The sequence below is a fragment of the Oncorhynchus mykiss genome, chromosome 6 (genome assembly GCF_013265735.2).
Source record: "Oncorhynchus mykiss isolate Arlee chromosome 6, USDA_OmykA_1.1, whole genome shotgun sequence".
Taxonomy (NCBI): domain Eukaryota; kingdom Metazoa; phylum Chordata; class Actinopteri; order Salmoniformes; family Salmonidae; genus Oncorhynchus; species Oncorhynchus mykiss.
The window spans coordinates 39564794-39586723 of NC_048570.1; the positions used below are offsets into that span (position 1 = coordinate 39564794).

General features: G+C 42.7%; 1 protein-coding gene across 1 annotated transcript in view; it reads left to right on the forward strand.

Moving 5' to 3' along the window:
- Positions 1 to 18634, forward strand: part of pgm5 (phosphoglucomutase 5) — a 46784-nt gene extending 28150 nt beyond the window's left edge. The window contains exons 7-11 of the mRNA XM_021606441.2: positions 3052 to 3167; positions 10102 to 10237; positions 11003 to 11186; positions 13619 to 13756; positions 18158 to 18634. Coding sequence (XP_021462116.1) covers positions 3052 to 3167; positions 10102 to 10237; positions 11003 to 11186; positions 13619 to 13756; positions 18158 to 18247 — 664 coding nt within the window. The 3' untranslated portion in view covers positions 18248 to 18634. The remainder of the gene's footprint in view (positions 1 to 3051; positions 3168 to 10101; positions 10238 to 11002; positions 11187 to 13618; positions 13757 to 18157) is intronic.
- The last annotated feature ends 3296 nt before the right edge of the window (positions 18635 to 21930 follow it).

Consider the following 21930-nt stretch of genomic DNA (forward strand, 5'->3'; position numbering starts at 1 on the left):
AGATGTTTTATCATTGTATTGCTACTGCTGTATCATCAAACAAATTATCTACCGTAATTTCTGGACTATTAAGCGCACCTGAATATAAACCGCAAATATGTATTTTGTACATAAATAAGCTGCGCATGTCTATAAGCCGCAGGTGCCTACCGGTACATTGAAACAAATGAACTTTACACAGCCTTTAAATGAAACACGGCTTGTAACAAAAATAAAAAAAATAGCAGTAAACAGTAGCCTACCAAGAAAGTCATTGGTCACTATCTTCCTCCTCCTGTGCACTGAAACCACTGAAGTCATCTCCTTCGGTGTCAGAGTTGAATAGCCTCAGAATTGTTTCATCCAATGTTGGGTCGCTGCCCTCTTCAACACGCAGCAAGCAGTCCAGCCTCTCGAAACCCGTTGATGATAGTGGATTTTTTGACAATGCTCCACGCTGTCAGCAGCTCTATTTCCTTTTCCAACAGCCAGATCGATCGCCTTCAACTTGAAAGCTGCATCATATGCATTTATCCGTGTCTTTGCCATGATGAGGGTGACAAAATGACTACCGTAATCAGAATGATGGGAAGTTTGAGCGCGCTCGATTTCCGTCACATTATGTGACGGTGCTCAGTTTTTTGGCGGCACGAATCTTGTGAAAGCGGGAAAAATCCATAAATTAGCCGCGAGGTTCAAACCGTGGGAAAAAAAGTAGTGGCTTATAGTCCGGAAATTACGGTAAGTGAGTCTCAGTAATGGCTAATATATGAACTTGACCACAATCGGCCTGGTCCTGTCACCTGGGTCGGTGGTGGGTTTTCCAGTCCTGTGGGCATGCTCCACCTCAATCTTCCTGTGTTCAAATCTTCAGTTTCTCCGAGATCATTTCCCTCACTTTGTCTTCAGACTCCGTCCAGGTCTCTTGTGGAGATTCTGCAACTCCGTCCACAACCATGTTGTTCGACCTTGATTGTCTCTCGAGATAATCTGATTTATCCGTAATTGTTGGATTCACATACAGAAATTATGTCATCTCTGAATAATTTACAGATTGCTGCCACCAGTATTGACTCCACCAGTATTTGGACAAAACACGTGAAGCTATTATCTTGTTGTTGTAACAACTGCTTGTAGAACTCTTTTTGTTTACTTAAAAGATGCACCTGTGATAGAGAGACAACACTGTGCTCAACGGTACTCCCGCTGGCTTTGGTCTTTGTCATGGTAACAACGTAGACTACACTGTTACTCCTCACACCTCACAGACAGGCAGGTCGCAGGGAAGATTGAAAAGAACAAACAAGGGCCTCCCGGGTGGCGCAGTGGTTAAGGGCTGGCACTGCAGTACAGCGCGTACTGCAGTGCCAGCTGTGCCACCAGAGACTCTGGGTTCGCGCCCAGGCTCTGTCGTAACCGGCCGCGACCGGGAGGTCCGTGGGGCGAAGCACAATTGGCCTAGCGTCGTCCGGGTTAGGGAGGGGTTGGCCGGTAGGGATATCCTTGTCTCATCACACACCAGCGACTCCTGTGGCGCTAGCCAAGGTTGCCAGGTGCACGGTGTTTCCTCTGACACATTGGTGCGGCTGGCTTCCGGGTTGGATGCATGCTGTGGTTGGGTTGTGTATCGGAGGTTGCATGACTTTCAACCTTCCTCTCCCGAGCCCATACGGGAGTTGTAGCGATGAGACAAGATAGTAGCTACTAAAACAATTGGATACCACGAAATTGGGGAGGAAACGGGGTAAAAAAAAAAGAAAAAAAGGAAAAAGAAAACAACAAACAGCAGGGGTACAGCCACAAGCCCGGGACAATCCGTGGTCCCAGCCATAGGTTAACCGAGTCGCGGGCTGTGTTCAAGCTCTCAGGAAAACACCACTACCTTGATAGGCAGCTAGCTAGCTGCTACGCCAAACATCTCCTCAGACTCGGCCTTGGTCGGCAGGATCACTGGACAGATAGTTGCGGTCCCAGCAAGTAATGTCAAATGTGTCGCGGGATCCAAACTCAAAAGGTAGCTAGGTAGTAACCAAACTTTTTCAATAGACTTTCCAAAACAACAAACCGAGCTCTCCCTTGTTCCGCGTTCAACAGTGACGAGTTCTTTGTGAGCTCTAGGGCAACGATGTCTACATATAGTTTGTATTTGTTGTCCTGGCTACTGGACCTTTTTTGGGACACCATTATTTTTGTCTTCCTGAGATTCAGTCTCATGGCCTAAGTCTGACAGAATCTGTGCAGAAGATCTAGGTGCTTCTGCAGGCCCTCCTTGCTTGGGGACGGAAGCACCAGTTAATCTGCAAAATCTGATTTCCGAGTCAAGTAGGTTGAGGCTGGGTGCTGCAGACTGTTCCAGTGCCCTCGCCATTTCATTGATATACAGTATATTTTGAAGAGGGTGGGACTCAAGCTGCATCCCTGTCTCACCCCACAACCCTGAGGGAATATATATGTGTGTTTATTGCCAATTTTAACTGCACACGGTGTTTGTGTACATTGATTTTATAATGTTATATGTTTTCCCCCAACACCGCTTTCCACCAATTTGTATAGGAGATCCTCAAATTGAATCAAAAGCTTTTTTGAAATCAACAAAGCATGAGAAGACTTTGCTTTTTTTTTTTTTTTGTCAATAAGGGTGTATACATTGTCTGTCGTACGGTATTTTGGTATTCTCTCTCTTGCTGTCACTTTCTCTTTCTGCGACTGTGTGATAGAGCACATGGCTCAATTAGCTGAAAGGTTAGCTAGTTTTGATGCTCTCTTTTTTCCTTATTAAGTTATTGGATGAGTAGATGGCAGATTGATCTGGGAGGCCAGCAGCCTGAAAGGTCACTTTGTAGTTTGTGAGCTCTGACTCATAACTGGAGAAAGGGGCTACTCATACATTGGAGAAAGGCTACTGTTGATTATGTTCTCCAGAGGTGTGTTGTCCAATCCAAATGATGTGTGTGTGTGTGTATATCTATGTGTGTATACAAACTGTAACTATCACTAACCCGAGCTCTGTTTGTGTGTGTGTGTGTGTGTGTGTGTGTGTGTGTGTGTGTGTGTGTGTGTGTGTGTGTGAAGTGTGGCCAAGGCCTTGAAGGTGGCTCTGTATGAGACTCCTACAGGCTGGAGGTTCTTTGGGAACCTGATGGACTCCGGGAGGTGCTCGCTCTGCGGAGAGGAGAGCTTCGGGACAAGTGAGTGTTACTGACTGTTTCTCTCTACTCCTGTTTGACATTTACATTCATCTGAGCCATTCTGCAGCTTGTTAACAGCTAAGTTTGCTCAACTTTCAGTAAAAGCCAGTCTGTTCCTGCAGCATTCATATACAGTACATCACATCCTTAAATAGAGAGGCCTGGTGGAAGTCATCCCAGCATAATACATATGAGGGGATGTGTGTGTGTGTGTGTAAATAATCCCCATTCTTCTGCTATAAAAGGAGAGAGGAGCTCTGTGAAACGCCAGAACCCGCTGCCTCTGCTGGCAGCTGCTCAGCCCACCAGGAAAAACTTTCTTATTTTCTCTCTCTCTCTCTCTCTCTCTCTCTCTCTCTCTCTCTCTCTCTCTCTCTCTCTCTCTCTCTCTCTCTCTCTCTCTCTCTGGATGGAGAGAGAAAGAGGGAAGGTGGGAGGGGGGGAACAGGAGAAAGAAGTAGAGAAAGTTGAAGTGAGCAGGAGAGAGAGAGGGAAGGAAAGAGAGATGTAGAGGGACAGTAGATAAGGAGGTAATTAAGGGAAAACAGAAAGAGGGGGAATGGAGAGCAGGGGAAAAAAGTGGAAGAGACAGAGATGAATAGGACGGAGTGCTATGTGACTTTGTGCTTTGCTCGACCCATTTAAGGCTAAACGGCTAGAAAGAGCAGCAGTAAATTAGGGCTATGTTCGATCCTCTCTCTCCCTGTCAAACAGCTACAGCTGGAACTTTTATTCATAAACATTAGTCCGGTCTGTATTGTTTGTCTTCTAATTTACATACATAGAATCCAATTTGAGCTTTGAGATCTTCTTAAACTGCTTCATAAAACCATTACATTGTAGTTGCTCTTTGTCTTGAAATTGGCATAGACTCAAATTGGTGGTTTGTTTGAGATTATTATCATTATTCTTTTCATTCTTCTTCTTATTGTTATACACTAAGAGGCAGATGGGGAAAGGACTGATCTTGTGATTTTGATCTTGTGATTTTTTTTGTTTTATTAGACAGCTTGTAAAGACATCCTGTGTGTGTGTGTGTGTGTGTGTGTGTGTGTGTGTGTGTGTGTGTGTGTGCGTGCGTGCGTGCGTACATGCGCGTGTCCACAACAAAATTCACTTCAATGAAATCAGAAAGACAGAGGGGGTGGAGAGAGACAGCGGCGGGGCAGCGGAAATTGGCAACTGTCAATTTCCCAACAGCCGTACAGTGTTCTATTAGGGCCAGACTTACTAAACATTTACTCCACAACAAAGTATGCACCTCTTAGTTTCCACAGGAAACAAAACATAGAACATAACAAAAAATATATGTTAAAAAGAAAGGATCAGATGTAAAAGGTACAAGTTGGAACCATAAATGGGATGGTTCTTTGAAGAACCATACAAAATCCCAAACCGGAAATGTTTTTTGGCCGTCCATGACCGGAATTGAATAGCCCTGCTTTTAACCCTGATTTGCATATTTCCCAGGGTGCCTTTAGAGTGAATTGTGTTTGCAAGTGACAGATACATAGTTGTTGCATTCAATCAATCAATGTACATGCGAAAACATAGATATTTAAACAAACAATTATAAAAATCAACTTGCAATAGAGCATGCTGGGAAATATGATAATGATCGGCATGGTTTTGGTTAAACTCTGGTTATTAACACCAACACTGGGGTTATTTTATACCACTGAATGTTATTTTAACTCTTTATAGTAATGTTTTAACTCAACACTAGAAATGTCCAACTGAAGAATCAACACTAGTTAACACTGGTGAATTTGCTGTGTGCTATGAAAGGGACACATCTGCAGGCTTCCATACATTTTGAGAACCTTTTAGAATTTGGAAGAACTGTAGATATCATGTCCAGAACCCCACTCTTAACTCAAAGGTTCAAAGAACCATTTAATTTGAGAACCTTTATTTTTTTCAGTGTACTATAGGCCGATTCCGACTTAGCAAATTCCGCCTTTCTTGCGCACTTCTTAGTAGTTGTTATTCAGACTTATGAAGGTGCATAATGGGCTTTGCAGGCGTGGTTCACTTGCGCACGCTGAATAAATGTCATTCAACCGCTGAAAACCCTCCCACTTGCTGGCCAACAGATTTTCTCTTGGAGTTTTCATTCAATAGGGGTTTCAGTACATTTATCTTAAGCCATCCCTTTAAATATGGTGTACCTTTAATTATAATTTTGCCGACAGACTAGAATACATCGAGAGAATGGGTTCAGAAAATAGGGATCAATGAAAGACAGCCATCTATGCATATTCGTCTCAGTTCAGCCTTAAGTGGTAGATTTAAAAAAATACTCTGATTTTGTAGATTATTTAGGCACATTTTAGGGTTAAGGAAAGTATGTATGAATCATAAAATAAAACAGGTTTAGAGAGCCTTTATGCACAAAATATATTGATGAATAATACATACAGTGGTTTGATTCATCCTGACAGTTGTCATATTCAAGTTCAAACCATGAAATGTTGGAAGGTGGAAAGAAAAGTGTACAATAGGGGTTGAATAATAGTCCTATGAATGTACCCAAACTCTCACTAGTCATGGAACTGTGATGACAACGGTCCAATCGTCGTGAACCATGCGCCAGGCTCTAGGTTTAACCTGCTACGTGTGGTCTGAGTTCCAGAATTATTCAAATAGGCTATATGTCCTAAATTATTGCACAGCATTAGCCTAATATGATCCAGTAACCCTCAGGAACAACTTACACTGATGTGACAGAGGAAAGAAAGGTAAATGCAGGGAATGATGCAAAATGTAAGCTTCAAATTGAAGGAAACAAACATTAAAGGGACTGTTATTAACGTATGTGGGTCTTACTAATGCTGGCTGCTGATAGTGGCTAATATTTAACATGATACAAAATGTTTTTTAAAAATCAAATGGAGAAAAGCCCAGGCATTGGCTATAATTATAACATTCTAAAGCTCATACATGAACTCTGCAGGTTTAGCCCTACAGAAGCATGATTTGGAAAGGCACACACCTGTCTATACAAGGTCCCACAGTTGACAGTGCATGTCAGAGCAAAAACCAAACCTGTGGTCAAAGGAATCATCCGTAGAGCTCTGAGACAGAATTGTGTCGAGGCACAGATGAGAGGAAGGGTACCAAAAAATGTCTGAAGCATTGAAGGTCCCCAAGAACACAGTGGCCTCCATCATTCTTAAATGGAAGAAGTTTGGAACCACCAAGACTCTTCCTAGAGTTGGCCGCCCGGCCACACTGAGCAATCGGGGGAGAAGGGCCTTGGTCAGGGGGGTGACCAAGAACCGGATGGTCACTCTGACAAAGCTCCAGAGTTCCTCTGTGTAGATGGGTGAACCTTCCAGAAGGACAGCCATCTCTGCAGCACTCCACCATTCAGGCCTTTATGGTAGAGTGGCCAGACAAAAGCCACTCCTCAGTAAAAGGCACATAACAGCTCACTTGGAGTTTTTCAAAAGGCACCTAAAGGACTCTCAGACCATGAGAAACAAGATGCTCTGGTCTGATATAACCAAGATTGAACTCTTTAGCCTGAATGCCAAGCGTCACATCTTGAGGAAACCTGCCACCATCCCTACGGTGAAGCATGGTGGAGGCAGCAACATGCTGTGGGGATGTTTTTCAGCGGCAGGGACTGGGAGACTAGTCAGGATCGAGGAGAAAGATGAACGGAGCAAAGTAGAGAGAGATCCTTGATGAACACCTGCTCCAGAGTGCTCAGGGCCTCAGACTGGGGTGAACGTTCACCTTCCAACAGAACAACAACCCTAAGCAGACAGCCAAGACAACGTAGGAGTGGCTTCGGTACAAGTCAATTCAATTCAAGGGCTTTATTGGCATGGAAAACATATGTTAACATTGCCAAAGCAAGGGAAAATGTCCTTGAGTGACCCAGCCAGAGCCTGGACTTGAACCAGATTGAACACCGCTGGAAAGACCTGAAAATAGCTGTGCAGCGGCGCAGCCCATCCAACCTGACAGCGCTTGAGAGGATCTACAGAGAAGAATTGGAGAACCTCCCCAAATACAAGTGTACCAGGCTTGTAGTGTCATACCCAAGAAGACTTGATCATTACCAAAGGTCCTTCAAGAAAGTACAGGTCTGAATACTTATGTCAATTAGATATTTGGAGGGGGGGGGGGGGGGTTCCCTCAAAAATGTGCTTTGTCATTATGTGGTATTGTGTTTAGATTGATGAGAAAAACTTTTCAATCCGTCTTAGAATAAGGCTGTAACGTAACAAAATGTGGAAAAAGTAAAGGGGTCTGAATACTTTGCGAATGCACATAACTTTATGGTTTACGTCTTTTATTCCCATCTAAAACCAACAGGTGCGAATTTTGCACTACAGCTCACACTTAGATCTGGTCCTTAGTGTAGAATAGCCCACCTCAGTTAGAGATCACTGGCAGTGTGAACAGACTGATCTCGCCACGGAGAGACTAGCTGCACTTAAAGAGATACCAGTCTGTTTGTGTTAGTATACTCCTCTCTCCCCAGCCGACTTTGTTTTTATTTTTTCCTTTATTCAACTTGGCAAGTCAGTTAGAAACTAATTCTTATTTACAATGACGGCCTAGGAATAGTGGGTTAACTGCCTTGTTTGGCGGTAGAACGACAGATTTTTACCTTGTCAGCTCGGGGATTCGATCTAGCAACCTTTCAGTTATTGGCCCAATGCTCAGTTGAAAGTCGGAAGTTTACATACACTTAGGTTGGAGTCATTAAAACTCGTTTCTCAACCACTCCACAAATTTCTTGTTAACAAACTATAGTTTTGGAAAGTTGGTTAGGACATCTACTTTGCATGACACAAGTCATTTTCCCAACAATTGTTTACAGACAGATTAATTCACTTATAATTAACGGTTCACAATTCCAGTGGGTCAGAAGTTTACATACACTAAGTTTACTGTGCCTTTAAATAGCTTGGAAAATTCCAGAAAATTATGTCATGGCGTTAGAAGCTTCTGATAGGCTAATTGACATAATTTGAGTCAATTGGAGGTGTACCTGTGGATGTATTTCAAGGCCTACCTTCAAACTCAGTGCCTCTTTTTTTGATATCATGGGAAAAGCTAAAGAAATCAGCCAAGACCTCAGAAAAAAATTGTGGACCTCCACAAGTTTGGTTCATCCTTGGGAGCAATTTCCAAACGCCTGAAGGTACCACATTCATCTGTAGAAACAATAGTACGCAAGTATAAACACCATGGGACCACGCAGCCGTCATACTGCTCAGGAAGGAGACGCGTTCCGTCTCCTAGAGATGAATGTACTTTGGTGCGAAAAGTGCAAATCAATCCCAGAACAACAGCAAAGGACCTTGTGACGATTCTGGAGGAAGCAGGTACAAAAGTATCTATATCCACAGTTAAACAACTCCTCTTATTGACATAACCTGAAAGGCCACTCAGCAAGGAAGAAGCCACTGCTCCAAAACCGCCATGAAAAAGCCAGACTACGGTTTGCGACTGCACATGGGGACAAAGATCATACTTTTTGGACAAATGTCCTCTGGTCTGATGAAACAAAAATAGAACTGTTTGGCCATAATGACCATCATTATGTTTGGAGGAAAAAGGGGAGGCTTGCAACCCGAAGAACACTATCCCAACCGTGAAGCACGGGGGTGGCAGCATCATGTTGTGGGGTTGCTTTGCTGCAGGAGTGACTGGTGCACTTCACAAAATAGATGGCTTCATAAGGAGGAAAATGATGTGGATATATTGAAGCAACATCTCAAGACATCAGTCAGGAAGTTAAATCTTGGTCGCAAATGGGTCTTCCAAATGGACAATGACCCCAAGCATACTTCCAAAGTTGTGTCAAAATGGCTTAAGGACAACAAAGTCAATGTATTGGAGTGGCCATCACAAAGCCCTGACCTCAATCCTATAGAACATTTGTGGGCAGAACTGAAAAAGCGTGTGCGAGCAAGGAGGCCTACAAACCTGACTCAGTTACACCAGCTCTGTCAGGAGGAATGGGCCAAAATTCACCCAACTTATTGTGGGAAGCTTGTGGAAGGCTACCCGAAAAGTTTGACCCAAGTTAAACAACTTAAAGGCAATGCTACCAAATGCTAATTGAGTGTATGTAAACTTCTGATCCACTGGGAATGTGATGAAAGAAATAAAAGCTGAAATCAATTATTCTCTCTACTATTATTCTGACATTTCACATTCTTAAAATAAAGTGGTGATCCTAACTGACCAAAGACAGGGAAATTTTACTAGGATTAAATGTCAGGAATTGTGAAAAACTGAGTTTAAATGTATTTGGCTAAGGTGTATGTAAACTTCCGGCTTCAACTATAGCTGATGTCATATGGTCAACCCTTTATCTAAATACTTTACAGTTAACACAGACTGTAAGTCACTCTAGATAAGAGTGTCTTCAAAATAACAACACTTTTACTCATGCATTCAGCATATGTGGCCATGCGGAAATCAAACCCACAACCCTGGTTCTACAAGCACCATTTTCCAACCCGACTGAGTGACATCAATATCAGCAATATGAATAGTACTACCAACAGAATGTGTTGTGAGAGAGCTGGCTTCCTGTTCTGTAGAAAGCCTTCAGACTCCCAGAGAGACTCAGGAGAGGCATCCATCCAGTGTTTGTGTGAGAGCCAGAGAAACAAACTAGTGGCTGTTAAAGTCTATGGCTCAGAGTTGAACTGAGGAAAGGGTTCTTGTCAGAACGCCTGTTAGAATGTCTGTTAAAAGGCCTATGAAATAAACCTTGTTTTAATCCGTTTTAGCCAAGGAATCCTCCAGGGTAACATCCCTTAGAAAATATCCCATGCTGGTCTAACATCCCACTCTATGTGTTTGTAACAGGTAATAACAGGGTTATGAAGGTTTAAAACAGGGTTATAACAAGGTTATGAAGGTTCTCCTGGGCTAACTTTTCTCCACCCGTGTACAGGTTCAGACCACATCCGTGAGAAGGACGGTCTGTGGTCGGTGCTGGTGTGGCTGTCCATGATGGCTGCCAGGAAACAGGGCGTGGATGAGATCGTCAAGGACCACTGGGCCAAGCTCGGACGCAACTACTTCTGCAGGTCACTGTAGTCGATACTCTGCTATGCAATCAATTAATGGACCCCCCCCCTCCATTAAAACCGTATTGATGCCTTGGTGTTGCATAAGGTGTCCCCATCTCCTGCCCCGGGTGACTCCGTTATGCACCTCCCACCCCCCCCACCCCCCATTAGTCTCTTATCTCAGTCCGTCCCCCTGTCCCCACCCCCCCTTCTAGGCTCTTATTTTAGCTGCTCCCACAGGAGAGACCGAGAGACTAGTACTGCCAGTGTTCCCCATTGTCCAAATACATAATCCTCAATATTCCCACGTAAATGTTCCTAAACCTGACACAGACTTCCCACAGGACACAGAGGGAGATGGAGGGGAAATAACCACCTCAGTCTCAACACAGACCAAACTGTTTGGGACTTTGTTTGGGCTTTACTGTGAAGACTTAGAAAATGAATGGAGTTTTATATAAGGAATTGTGCAGTGTCTTTAAATGTCAAGGCTCCAACTTGGTTTAAAGAAGCTCTACAATTAATTAAGTGTCTTAAAATGTGTTTGTCTCTATGCGTGTGGTTTCAAGGAGTGTTTGTGTGTCTTTATGCTGCGTATGTGTATGTGGTTTGAATCCCCGAGCCGACTAGGTGAAAAATCTGTCGATGTGCCCTTGAGCAAGTTACTTAACCCTAATTGCGCCTGTAAGTCGTTCTGGATAAGAGCGTCTGCTAAATAACTAAAACGTAAATGTAATCTGTGCGCGGGCACCTGTGTTCACACCTGTGAATGTGTGTCCCCAGGTTTGACTATGAGGGCGTGGACCCCAGAGCAGCCTTCTATCTGATGAGGGACTTGGAGGGGGTGATCACAGACAAAGCCTTCCCAAGCCAGAAGTTTGCGGTGGGGAACACCGTCTACAGCGTGGAGCGGGCTGATAACTTTGAGTACGTCGACCCTGTGGACGGAACTGTGGTCCGCAACCAGGTCAGTCTACCTGCCCCATGGCTCTGAGAGGAGGGAAGGAGAGGAGGAGAAGAGGGGAGAGAAGAGGAGGGGAGGAGGGGAGGGGAGAAGGAAAGGAGGTTTGGTTGTCTATGAGGTCTATTTAATTGGTCACTTTATTAGTCAAAAAGTCGGCATATATTCCTCTTCCCTCTATCCTTCTCTCTTTCTATCCTCCTACTCCACACCACCCAGAGTGCATGTGCCTAGAGTGGGGTTCCATGTTTGGGCATGGCTGTCTCTATCCCTCCTCCTCAGCCAGTAAACACACACACACACACATCCAGTAGAGCACTGCTTTGCACCAGTACTGAGAGACAGAAACAGGGCAGCTAGACAGGCAGAGATACAGTAGTGGAGTGATATACAACCTCTGGTTAGGAACAGTTGGCCTACTGTTGATGTTGAACATACTTTTGAGTGGTAAACACTTCTCTCCGGTTCTTACTTCACTGGTTCCCAAATGGTGTGAAGGCCCCGCTGGTCACAGTCGAGTCCTGCATTTTTTTTTCAGAAGCAAAGCTATTCAGCACATTTAACCATGTCTATGGCATTGGTTCTGGTGACATGTTGAGTCATGAGAAGACTCCCAACGTTGTAGGTGGGTCACAGGGCTAAACGGTTTGGGAACAAGTGATGTGCATAAGGCAGTGATGTCACAGTGGCTAATGTTTTGGCGTGGCCTTTATTTATATGTCATTGGTGGAGGCAGATATGTCTCGGCTGGGGCCTTTGTTGTGATTGGTGTAAAGACTGATGAATCGGAGTCAGTGTCAGCTATCCACACACATCTCAGTAAAGATGATGAGTGTTATAGACAGTCTACTGTTGGTGAATGTAAACACAGACACACACGCCACTGCCCCGCGCCTCCATCATATCCATGCCTGTGAAGCTTACCCTGCGGACTACCTCGTTCTGTCCTGGAATGTGTGGAAACTAGCCTGGCATCGACATTTCTCAGCCTCCAGCCCCAGCTCATACGACACACACAGACCAACACAGACAAAATAATGACTCGTAAAATCCTGATGGCCACCCATTGGTGTCAGGAGTCTTGGTCTGGGATGTATGATGACATAAGAGATGGAAGCGTGTGTGTGTGCGCTCGCGTGTGTTTGTGTGTGTTTAGCTGTACGTTTGTGTATGTGTGTGTTTGCAGTCAGTCACAGTCCCAATCGGGCCTGTGACAGTAGCAGGATCAAACCTGGGCCATCCTTTACTGTCACCGTGAGCTCACAGTGCTCCACAGAGGCACAGCAATTACAGCTAGTAAGTCAGTCAATCAAAAGTGTGACATTCCTCCCCTCCCCCTCCCCCCTCCCCCGGTAAACCCTGCTCCCCCTTGTCCATATAATTACATGATACATTCCACATAGACACAGGGTTGTGTCAGCTGTTGTCTCTCCCCTCTGCCTGTCTGCTTGTGAGAGGGAGGGCGGTGTCAGCTGTCCAACACATACATGTGTACACACACATACATACACACACAAGCATATTTACACACACACACACACACACACACACACACACACACACACACACACACACACACACACACACACACAGGAGTATACATACATTCTTAAAACAGAGACACAAGCTCACAAATGTTCACACATACAGAGATACTGTACACATGCTGTGCACATACAAACAAACACACATGCGCACACACACTTAGACTGGCTGTGATGACATGTCGAGGGAAAAGAGGCTTTACAGAGCTATGAGTGGGTTGTCTCTGTAGCCTGCTACTGAATTCTTACCACATAGACAGATTACACACATACATTGTGTGTACATTGACCCTCTCTCTCCTGACACAAACAAACAACTACATGTACACAAACACAGATAGGGTTGCACTGTAGGTAAGCATACACACAGCCGGGTCAATTCTTACCTTTACTCATATGACTACAGCGGCATCTAGTGGATGTCATTTGATACTGCATTAAACAGCACTGACTGTCCTCTGTCTCACTGCCTCTGGACTGTCTGTCTACCTGTCTCACTGCCTCTGGTCTGTCTGTCTACCTGTCTCAGTGCCTCTGGTCTGTCTGTCTACCTGTCTCAATGCCTCTGGTCAGTCTGTCTACCTGTCTCAATGCCTCTGGTCAGTCTGTCTACCTGTCTCAATGCCTCTGGTCAGTCTGTCTACCTGTCTCAATGCCTCTGGTCAGTCTGTCTACCTGTCTCAATGCCTCTGGTCAGTCTGTCTACCAGTCTCAATGCCTCTGGTCAGTCTGTCTACCTGTCTCAATGCCTCTGGTCAGTCTGTCTACCTGTCTCAATGCCTCTGGTCAGTCTGTCTACCTGTCTCACTGCCGATGGTCTGTCTGTCTTCCTGTCTCACTGTCTCTGGTCTGTCTGTCTACCTGTCTCACTGCCTCTGGTCTGTCTATTTACAGGGTCTGCGGATCATCTTCACTGATGCATCCCGTCTGGTCTTCCGTCTGAGTGGGAGTGGGGGAGGGGCCGGGGCCACGGTCCGGATCTATGCAGAGAGCTTAGAGAGAGACCCCGAGAGACAAAACAGAGAAACTCAGGTAGGGAGTTTACACTGGAATCCATTATGATAGGTACTATACCATTATAGTATGTGCGTGTGTGTGTGTGTTTGTTTCCGACAACTCAGAAATGGCAATAAGAGGGTCTTTCTGTTTCTTTCTGTATTTACAAGCTTACAGGCCCATGAACTAAGGAGAGGATCTAGAGTCTTAGAAAAAAGGTGCTAAGTAGAACCATTTATGATTCTTTGATTTGTTCCAATAGGGGAACCCTTTTTGCAGAGGGTTTTAGCTAGAACCTTCTATGTAGGGTTCTTCATAGAACCACCTGTAAATTGTTCTGCCTAGAACCCTCTCTTTAAAACTGCAACATTGCCTCTGCACCCCATGACAAAATGTGTCAAGTTGCAGGAAATAAGCTTTAAACCTGCTCAATGTTTTTTCCACCAATAAGACGGGTGTGAACAGTCTGTCTCATGTACAGTGCTTGTGCCCATAGAAATAGACATGGTGCATGCACACCGGAATATTCCCCAATGCTGGAAGTGGGACCTAAATGAAAAAGTTTGGGAACCCCTGCCCTAACACAGTGTTGTTAGGAAACTCCTGGTTTACAGGCCACATCAGGGGCCTCGTTAAAAAATATATATCTTAGATTTATACTTGAACTTAGTCGTCAGATCATTTCCGACAGTGTGCTTACGTTCGATTCATTAAAGATACTGAGCATAAAAAACCTTGCTTACGCAGGTTCTAAGAAGCCCATTTGTAACTTACGCACCTGTGATCAATAAATCTCAAATGAACTTACAATTGACGGCACCTGAACGTGCCTTACAATCAGCGATTTCCCCTTATAGAATGCTAGCACAAATGAGGGTTTAGTCAGGAATAGCCATGGACCAAAAGAGAAAAGGAAACTTTTTGGAAGACGAGATCATGGAGATGGTGGAGGAGATTGAAGACAGGCAACACGTATTATTCTGTGGACTAAATAGTGGGTTGACAAACAAAGCCAAAACAGGTAGCTTGGTAGCGTGTCGCCGCGGCAGTGAACGAGGTGGGGCAGCAAGACAGAACTGTGGCTGATGTGAAAAATAAACGGTCTGACCTTTAACTGCAAGGGATAAAAAGAATAGCCGTACCTAAACCAGCAGGAAAATTACTCACGTCAAGTCTAGACTATGTGTAGAGATAAGATCATTTCCATGTCAAAGTAAGGTTTTTATCAATAACTACTTCAAATGTGGTTTCCTGCGCAAGTTATAGTAAGTCTGTTTTATAAATGAGGCCCCTGGCCTGCAAGTCACATAATGACAGCGGGCAAAAATGAATTGTAATTCCTATTGGAATCCAGCCAGAGCAAGGATATCCAACAATTTGAACTTTTAATCACCTGCAATCTGCATTCAGAATTTGATTAATGTGACTACCTAAATCATCTAAACTGGAACAACCACTGGAACAACCATCTCAGTAATGGGTGCAATAAGTCCAAATACTAACATATTGGATACACACAGCCGGGTCAATTCTTAAAATGTATGTTATTTATCTTTGTGTAGAATAGGATTAGTCAACCAATCAACATACATGCAAAAACACATATATTAAAACAAACAATTATGAAAATCAACCTGCAATAGAGCATGCTGGGAAATATGATATCGATGGGCTTGGTTTTTATAGTTTGACTCTAAACACAGTAAAACATTACACAATCACACTCAAATCTGGTTGTTAACACCAACACTGGGATTATTTTTAACTCCTTTATCAACACTAGAAATATTACACAAAAACAGACACTAGATAAAACTGGCCAATTTGCCACAAATGTCAGTAAGACTGTCCATGATTGAGTCTTTGAATGTAGAGATGGAGATAAACCTGTCTAGTTTGAGTGTTTTTTTGCAGCTCATTCCAGTCACTAGCTGCAGCGAACTGAAAAGAAGATCGACCCAGGGATGTGTGTGCTTTGGGGACCTTTAACAGAATATAACTGGCAGAACTGTTGTTGTATGTGGAGGATGAGGGTTGCAGTAGACATCTCAGATAGGGGGGAGTGAGGCCCAAGAATGTTTTATAAATAAGCATCAACCAGTGGCAGAGAAAGCTTGTTGGACACTAAGAAAACTTTGTTGTAGAGCATTTAACACAAAATCCGGGGAGGGGCGAGCTGAGTATAAGACTGTATCATCTGCATATGAATGGATGAGAGAGCTTCCTACTACCTGAGCTATGTTGCTGATGTAAATTGAGAAGAGCGTGGGGCCTAGGATCGAGCCTTGGGGTAATCCCTTGGTGACAGGCAGTCAGATAGGTAGTTAGCAAACCAGACCAAAGACCCCTCAGAGACACCAATACTCCATCTTGTCTCCTTGCCTTCCAAACAATCATCAAAGAACACTTAAAAAAAAAAAACTTTATTCTGTTCTGGGTAGAACTCTTTGCCTGACAAAGAACATGTGTCTTCCAAAAGGATTGTTCAAATGAAAACGGTTCTTGGAAGAACCCTTACTGTCCGCAAAGAACGCTTTTGAAAGAGTGTATGGAACATTGTAATTTTCTTTTTATCTAATTACTTAATTTTTTAACCACAAGGACAATGGCATTGTCAACAATAGGGGCATGGTTCACAATGGTCACAATAAGATGTCTTGATTGCGTACATCTTCACACCCCAGAGTTAATAATCCTTGGTGGAAGCTCTTTGGCAGTGAACAGGATGTGGCCACCACAATACTTGAAAATACAGAGGATAAACAACCTTGAAAAGAATGAAGCCTGTGCTCAAATATCTACTCCAAATCATCCATTATGTGTGCAACAAGGCTGTTAAGTAATAATGCAAGAAAACACGGCAAAGAAATTAACTTTTTTGCCCAAATTAAAAACTGCAGGCTTGGGTCAAATCCAATACAACACAGAGTAAAATCCTCTGTATTTTCAAGTATTGTGGTGGCATCGTCATGTTTTTGGTATTCTTGTCACCACGAGCGACTGGTGAGTTTGTCAGGATCACAATGAACATGAATTCTAATGCCCCAAAAATATAAGTGACAAAAAAATCTAAACAGAATGGCTTTCCAAGAGGTGTTGAGTATTCCAGAGTGGTCCAGTTTCAGTCCTGACTTAAAATTGCTTGAAAATCAGAGACAAGGTTTGAATATTGCTGTCCATCAATGATTCCCAACCAAATTTACTGAGCTTGAGCAATTCTGACAAAAACAATGGATCAATGTTGTCCTAAGAGTTGTGCAAAGTTAGTAGAATCATGTTCAAGATGTTTCACAGCTGTAATTGCTGCCAAAGGTGCTTCCACTAAGTATGAAACGGTCCAATGCAATCCGACATTTCAGGCGGTCTTTTCAAACAGCTCTTACTCTAAAAAGGCATTATCATCATTTTTTACAATTTCACAGTATTATTCCAACTTCATAGTGTGGAACTATATATAAAACATTTTTGACTGCACTGGGCCTTTTACTCTGGGGTGTAAAGACATACACAGTTAAGACATCTTAGTTTCTTTATTTTGTATTCATTTGGAAAATGTTCTATCATTTTATTTCATTTTGAAAACGTGGAGTAGATTGTGTTGATTGTATTCCAGTTTTAAATGTAATTTTATGGCAGAAAATGTGAAGACTGTGAAAGGGGTCTGTAGACTTTCACTAGTGACTGTAGGTGAGTCCTCCCTTACTAAACAAACCCAATCAAATGATAACAGCTGTCACATACTTAACCTATAAAGAATTGCCATACTGTATCTTCAGTGTGTATATAGTTTATGTTTATGGTGTCTGGTTGGACAGTTATCTGTAAGACTGGAGGGCTTTTGGTTGTATGCTCAGGCTGTAGTTGTCATTTGTTTTTGGTGGTTTACAGTATAACCCTGATTTCTGAAGGTGGTTTTAGATAATTGATTAAGTTTGTACAGTACAGCTATATGTAGTTCACTACTCCCCAACACTGGATTCTTAGTGGAACCAATGTGGGTAGTGTAGAAGGCTCCGGTGTTAGGGTTAAGGACAGTGCCAATGCAATCAGGCTTATAATCTACCACTACTACTGATTACCTTCAATGCCTTTTACACAGGGACGTAAGGGATTAACATATTCTCAGTCACTGTCCCTTGGCCGTCCTGCGTTTTGAGTATGCTGTAACTATGTTGCTAGTATACCAATACCACACTCACATTGTACACTTATTGGAACATGAGCAGTGGTAGTGCATCCTTTAAAGGTCTCTATGGGCATTCTAATGGGCATTAGAAAAGAAAGCCTGAAGTATTGGTAGTAATGGGTGTATTGTGTGAAGTGTGTATGAAGCAGTGTGTGCTGTCTGTATCCCAGGCGGTGCTTGGTCCCCCCATTGTCAGTATTAGTGCAATGTGTGAAGTGCGTATAAAGCTGTGTGTGTCTTCTGTGTCCCAGGCGGTGCTGGGTCCCCTCATTGCCATCGCCCTGAAGATCTCTGACATCCACGAGAGGACAGGACGCCGCAGCCCCACCGTCATCACCTGAGCTCTGCTCCACCGCACACACACACACACACACCTGAGTGCTCCCCCCCACAAAACACACACGCATCTCTGAGGCCACCACGTCCTGCTTGTTGTCACACCTGGGGCCAATAGCAAGCAAGCGCTATTCACTCTCTATTTATATCAACATTTTAAATATTATTTGGTCTGCAAAGAAAAGAAGCAAGCTGTGTATTTCAGCAGTTGATAAGACACCAATTGTTAATATCATGCCTCTGTTTTGAATGTTTTGTGTTCTGGATGTGTGAAATTACAGCCACAAAGCCTGTGTCTTTATCTATGTGTGTGTGTGTGTATTTGTTTGCCTTATCATTCATTATAAAGGCGACTGACGGAATTAAAGGCAGAAGTCCAGTTGTTTATACAACATGTTTTCTTACGATATATTTTTTAACATAGTATAATTTTAAGCAGCGTTTCACCTTTCAGGAAGTTTATGCCACATGTATGCATGCGTGCACACACACACACACACACATTCTTCCAAGTATGTTTGTCTTTAGCCACGGGTAAATCGCACATACAGAAAAATGATATATTGGAATATATTTCAATAAAATATAAATATATTTAAATATATGTGGGAAATGTATTTATCAAATATATAAATAAATAAAATATATGTACATGAATATTTTTAAAATACATACTCACCTCACAACCTTCTCCGTCCTTAGCATTAGGTTCCCAGAGTGGTGTTTTGCAATGCTAAGTTGGATCAACTGGAGTTGCAGTTGAAAATCAATTCTACAGAAATTGAGGAATAGCCTACCTGCCACTTATGAAACATAGTAAAAATACATGAGGTGTTATTTCGGAAACTTAAAACACTTGAAAGTAATTTTTTTAATACATTAAAATATGTTTCCCGAGCTGTCAATCAAAATTTGAAACGTTCCCGATCCCCATCCACAGCCCCACTTCCAATTGATGGAGCAGACTTTACAATTTTGAATTTTCTTCTGAAGAAGGAGAAGAGCTGTTGTCACTGCCAAAAAGCTTTTGGTCATTTTATTATCCATTCATAACATTTAATTAAAATATGTTTTTAACCTGATGGGTGACGAAGGAAGAAGATCATTTATTCAACTGCAAGCAAGAGTTTTCATCGAACTTGCTAACTAACACAGCTAGCTACCTACCTAGCTAGCTCCTTCTTTAGCTTGCCACGAACATGCAGTGTGACTGGTAAGAATTGTTTTGTAGAGTTCAGTAGAGTTAATGTCATGTATTAGATATTTCATTGCCAAAACTATTGTTAAAATGTTCTTGGCTAGCCAAGCAACGTGTTGCTTGCTAGCTAGCTAACTTAGCTAGGTTTAGTGAGGGGGATATTTCTGATAGAACTGGCTAGCTGGATTATTTATAGCAACAACAAACAATATATTTGTACCTCCTGCAGTGGATCCTTCTGGTCTGGAGCACAGTTGCCTATGGATAGACCCCATCCAATGTAAGTAGTCTTTTGTATCATTTAGTTAACTAGTTCCCAATTAAATAAAAATGTGTTCACAAACATTAAGCCCTTATTTATTTGTTATCTTGTGTGGAATTGTTTCACTGACTCCATTATCCACAAGGTAACTGTCAACTTGTCAGTCAGCAATGGACACTGGAGGTGAGGGAATCTACATTATAAGTATCAATTTGATGCTAATGAACATAAACCCCTAATTCTTCATCTTGTGTCCAATGTTTTCACTGACTCTGTCTTTGCGTTATTCACAGGGTAACTATCAACATGTGACTCTGAAAATGGACAAAATTGACATTGGAGGTGAAGGAATCTACATTGGAAAACTGATTAAATGAATGTTGTTTCCATGTCATTTCAACAAAAAATGTAATGTGATGATGTTGAATAAATGTGGACAACTGATTGGATTTGCAAAAAGTCATCAATGTAGGGTAATTTCAAGTTTTAACCTAAATGTTGAATTTTTGTTGATTTCACGGTGAAGTAACGTTAGTTGACAACTCAGCCAAATGTAAAATCAAAACTAGATGTGGAAATTATGTCTGTACCCAGTGGGAATTTGAGAGCAAAAAAATAAATATATATACTGTCACACCCTCATCTGTTTCACCTGTCTTTGTGTTTGTCTCCCCGTTTCTAATAAATCATCTGAGGACTGTACAATCCGCCTCCCGTGTCTGGATCAGGGTCATGTCCTGATTTGTGATGTATACAGTACCAGTCAAAAGTTTGTACACACCTACTCATTCACAGGTTTTTCTTTATTTCAAAGTAGCCATCCTTTGGCTTGAGGACAGCTTTGCATACTCTAAGCATTCGCTCAATCAGCTTCATGTGTTTTCTAATACCTTTTTATGTCACGCCCTGGCCATAGAGAGGCTTTTTATTCTCTATTTTGGTTAGGCCAGGGTGTGACTAGTTGAATGGTTGAAAAATATACAGTACCAGTCAAAAGTTTGGACACAAATTTATTTGTACTATTTCCTACACTGTAGAATAATATTGAAGACGTCAATCAAAACCATGAAATAACACATATGGAATCATGTGGTAACCAAAAAAGTGTTAAACAAATCAAAATGCATTTGATTGATGCCTTGCCTTGATGACAGCTTTGCACACTCTTGGCATTCTCTCAACCAACTTCACCTGGAATGCTTTTCCAACAGTCTTGGAGATCCCACACATGCTGAGCACTTGTTGGCTGCTTTTCCTTCACTCTGCGGTCCAACTCATCCCAAACCCTCTCAATTGGGTTGATGTCGGGTGATTGTGGAGGTCATCTGATGCAGCACTCCATCACTCTCCTTCTTGGTAAAATCGCACTTATACAGCCTCAAGGTGTGTTTGGGGTCATTGTCCTGTTGAAAAACAAATGATAGTCCCACTGCAGAATGATGTGGTAGCCATGCTGCTTAAGTGTGCCTTGAATTCTAAATAAATCCCAGACAGTGTCACCAGTAAAGCACCCCAACACCACCACACCTTCTCCTCCATGCTTCATGGTTGGAACCACACATGCAAAGATCATCCATCCACCTACTCTGCGTCTCACAAAGACACGGGGGTTGGATCCAAAAATCTCACATTTGAACTCATCAGACCAAAGGACAGATTTTCACCAGTCTAATGTCCTTTGCTTGTGTTTCTTGGCCCAACGAATTATTCTTTTTTTTTTTTGGTGTCCTTTAGTAGTGGTTTCTTTGCAGCAATTTGACCATGAAGGCCTGATTCACGCAGTCTCCTCTGAACAGTTCATGTTGAGATGTTCTGCTACTTGAACTCTGAAGCATTTATTTGGGCTGCAATCTGAGGTACAATTAATTGCCGATTTCTGAGGCTGGTAACTCTAATGAACGTATCCTCTGCAGCAGAGGTAACTCTGGGTCTTCCTTTCCTGTGTTGGGCCTCATGAGAGCCAGTTTTATCATAGTGCTAGATGGTTTTTGATTAAAGTTCCGGATTGACTGACCTTCATGTCTTAAAGTAATGATGGACTGTCGTTTCTCTTTGCTGATTTGAGCTGTTTTTGTTTTAGTATGGACTTGGTATTTTGCCAAATAGGGCTATCTTCTGGATACCCCCCACTTGTCAGAACACAACTGATTGGCACAAACACATTAGGAAGGAAAGAAATTCCACAAATTAACTTTTACAAGAAACACCTGTCACGCCCTGGTCTTAGT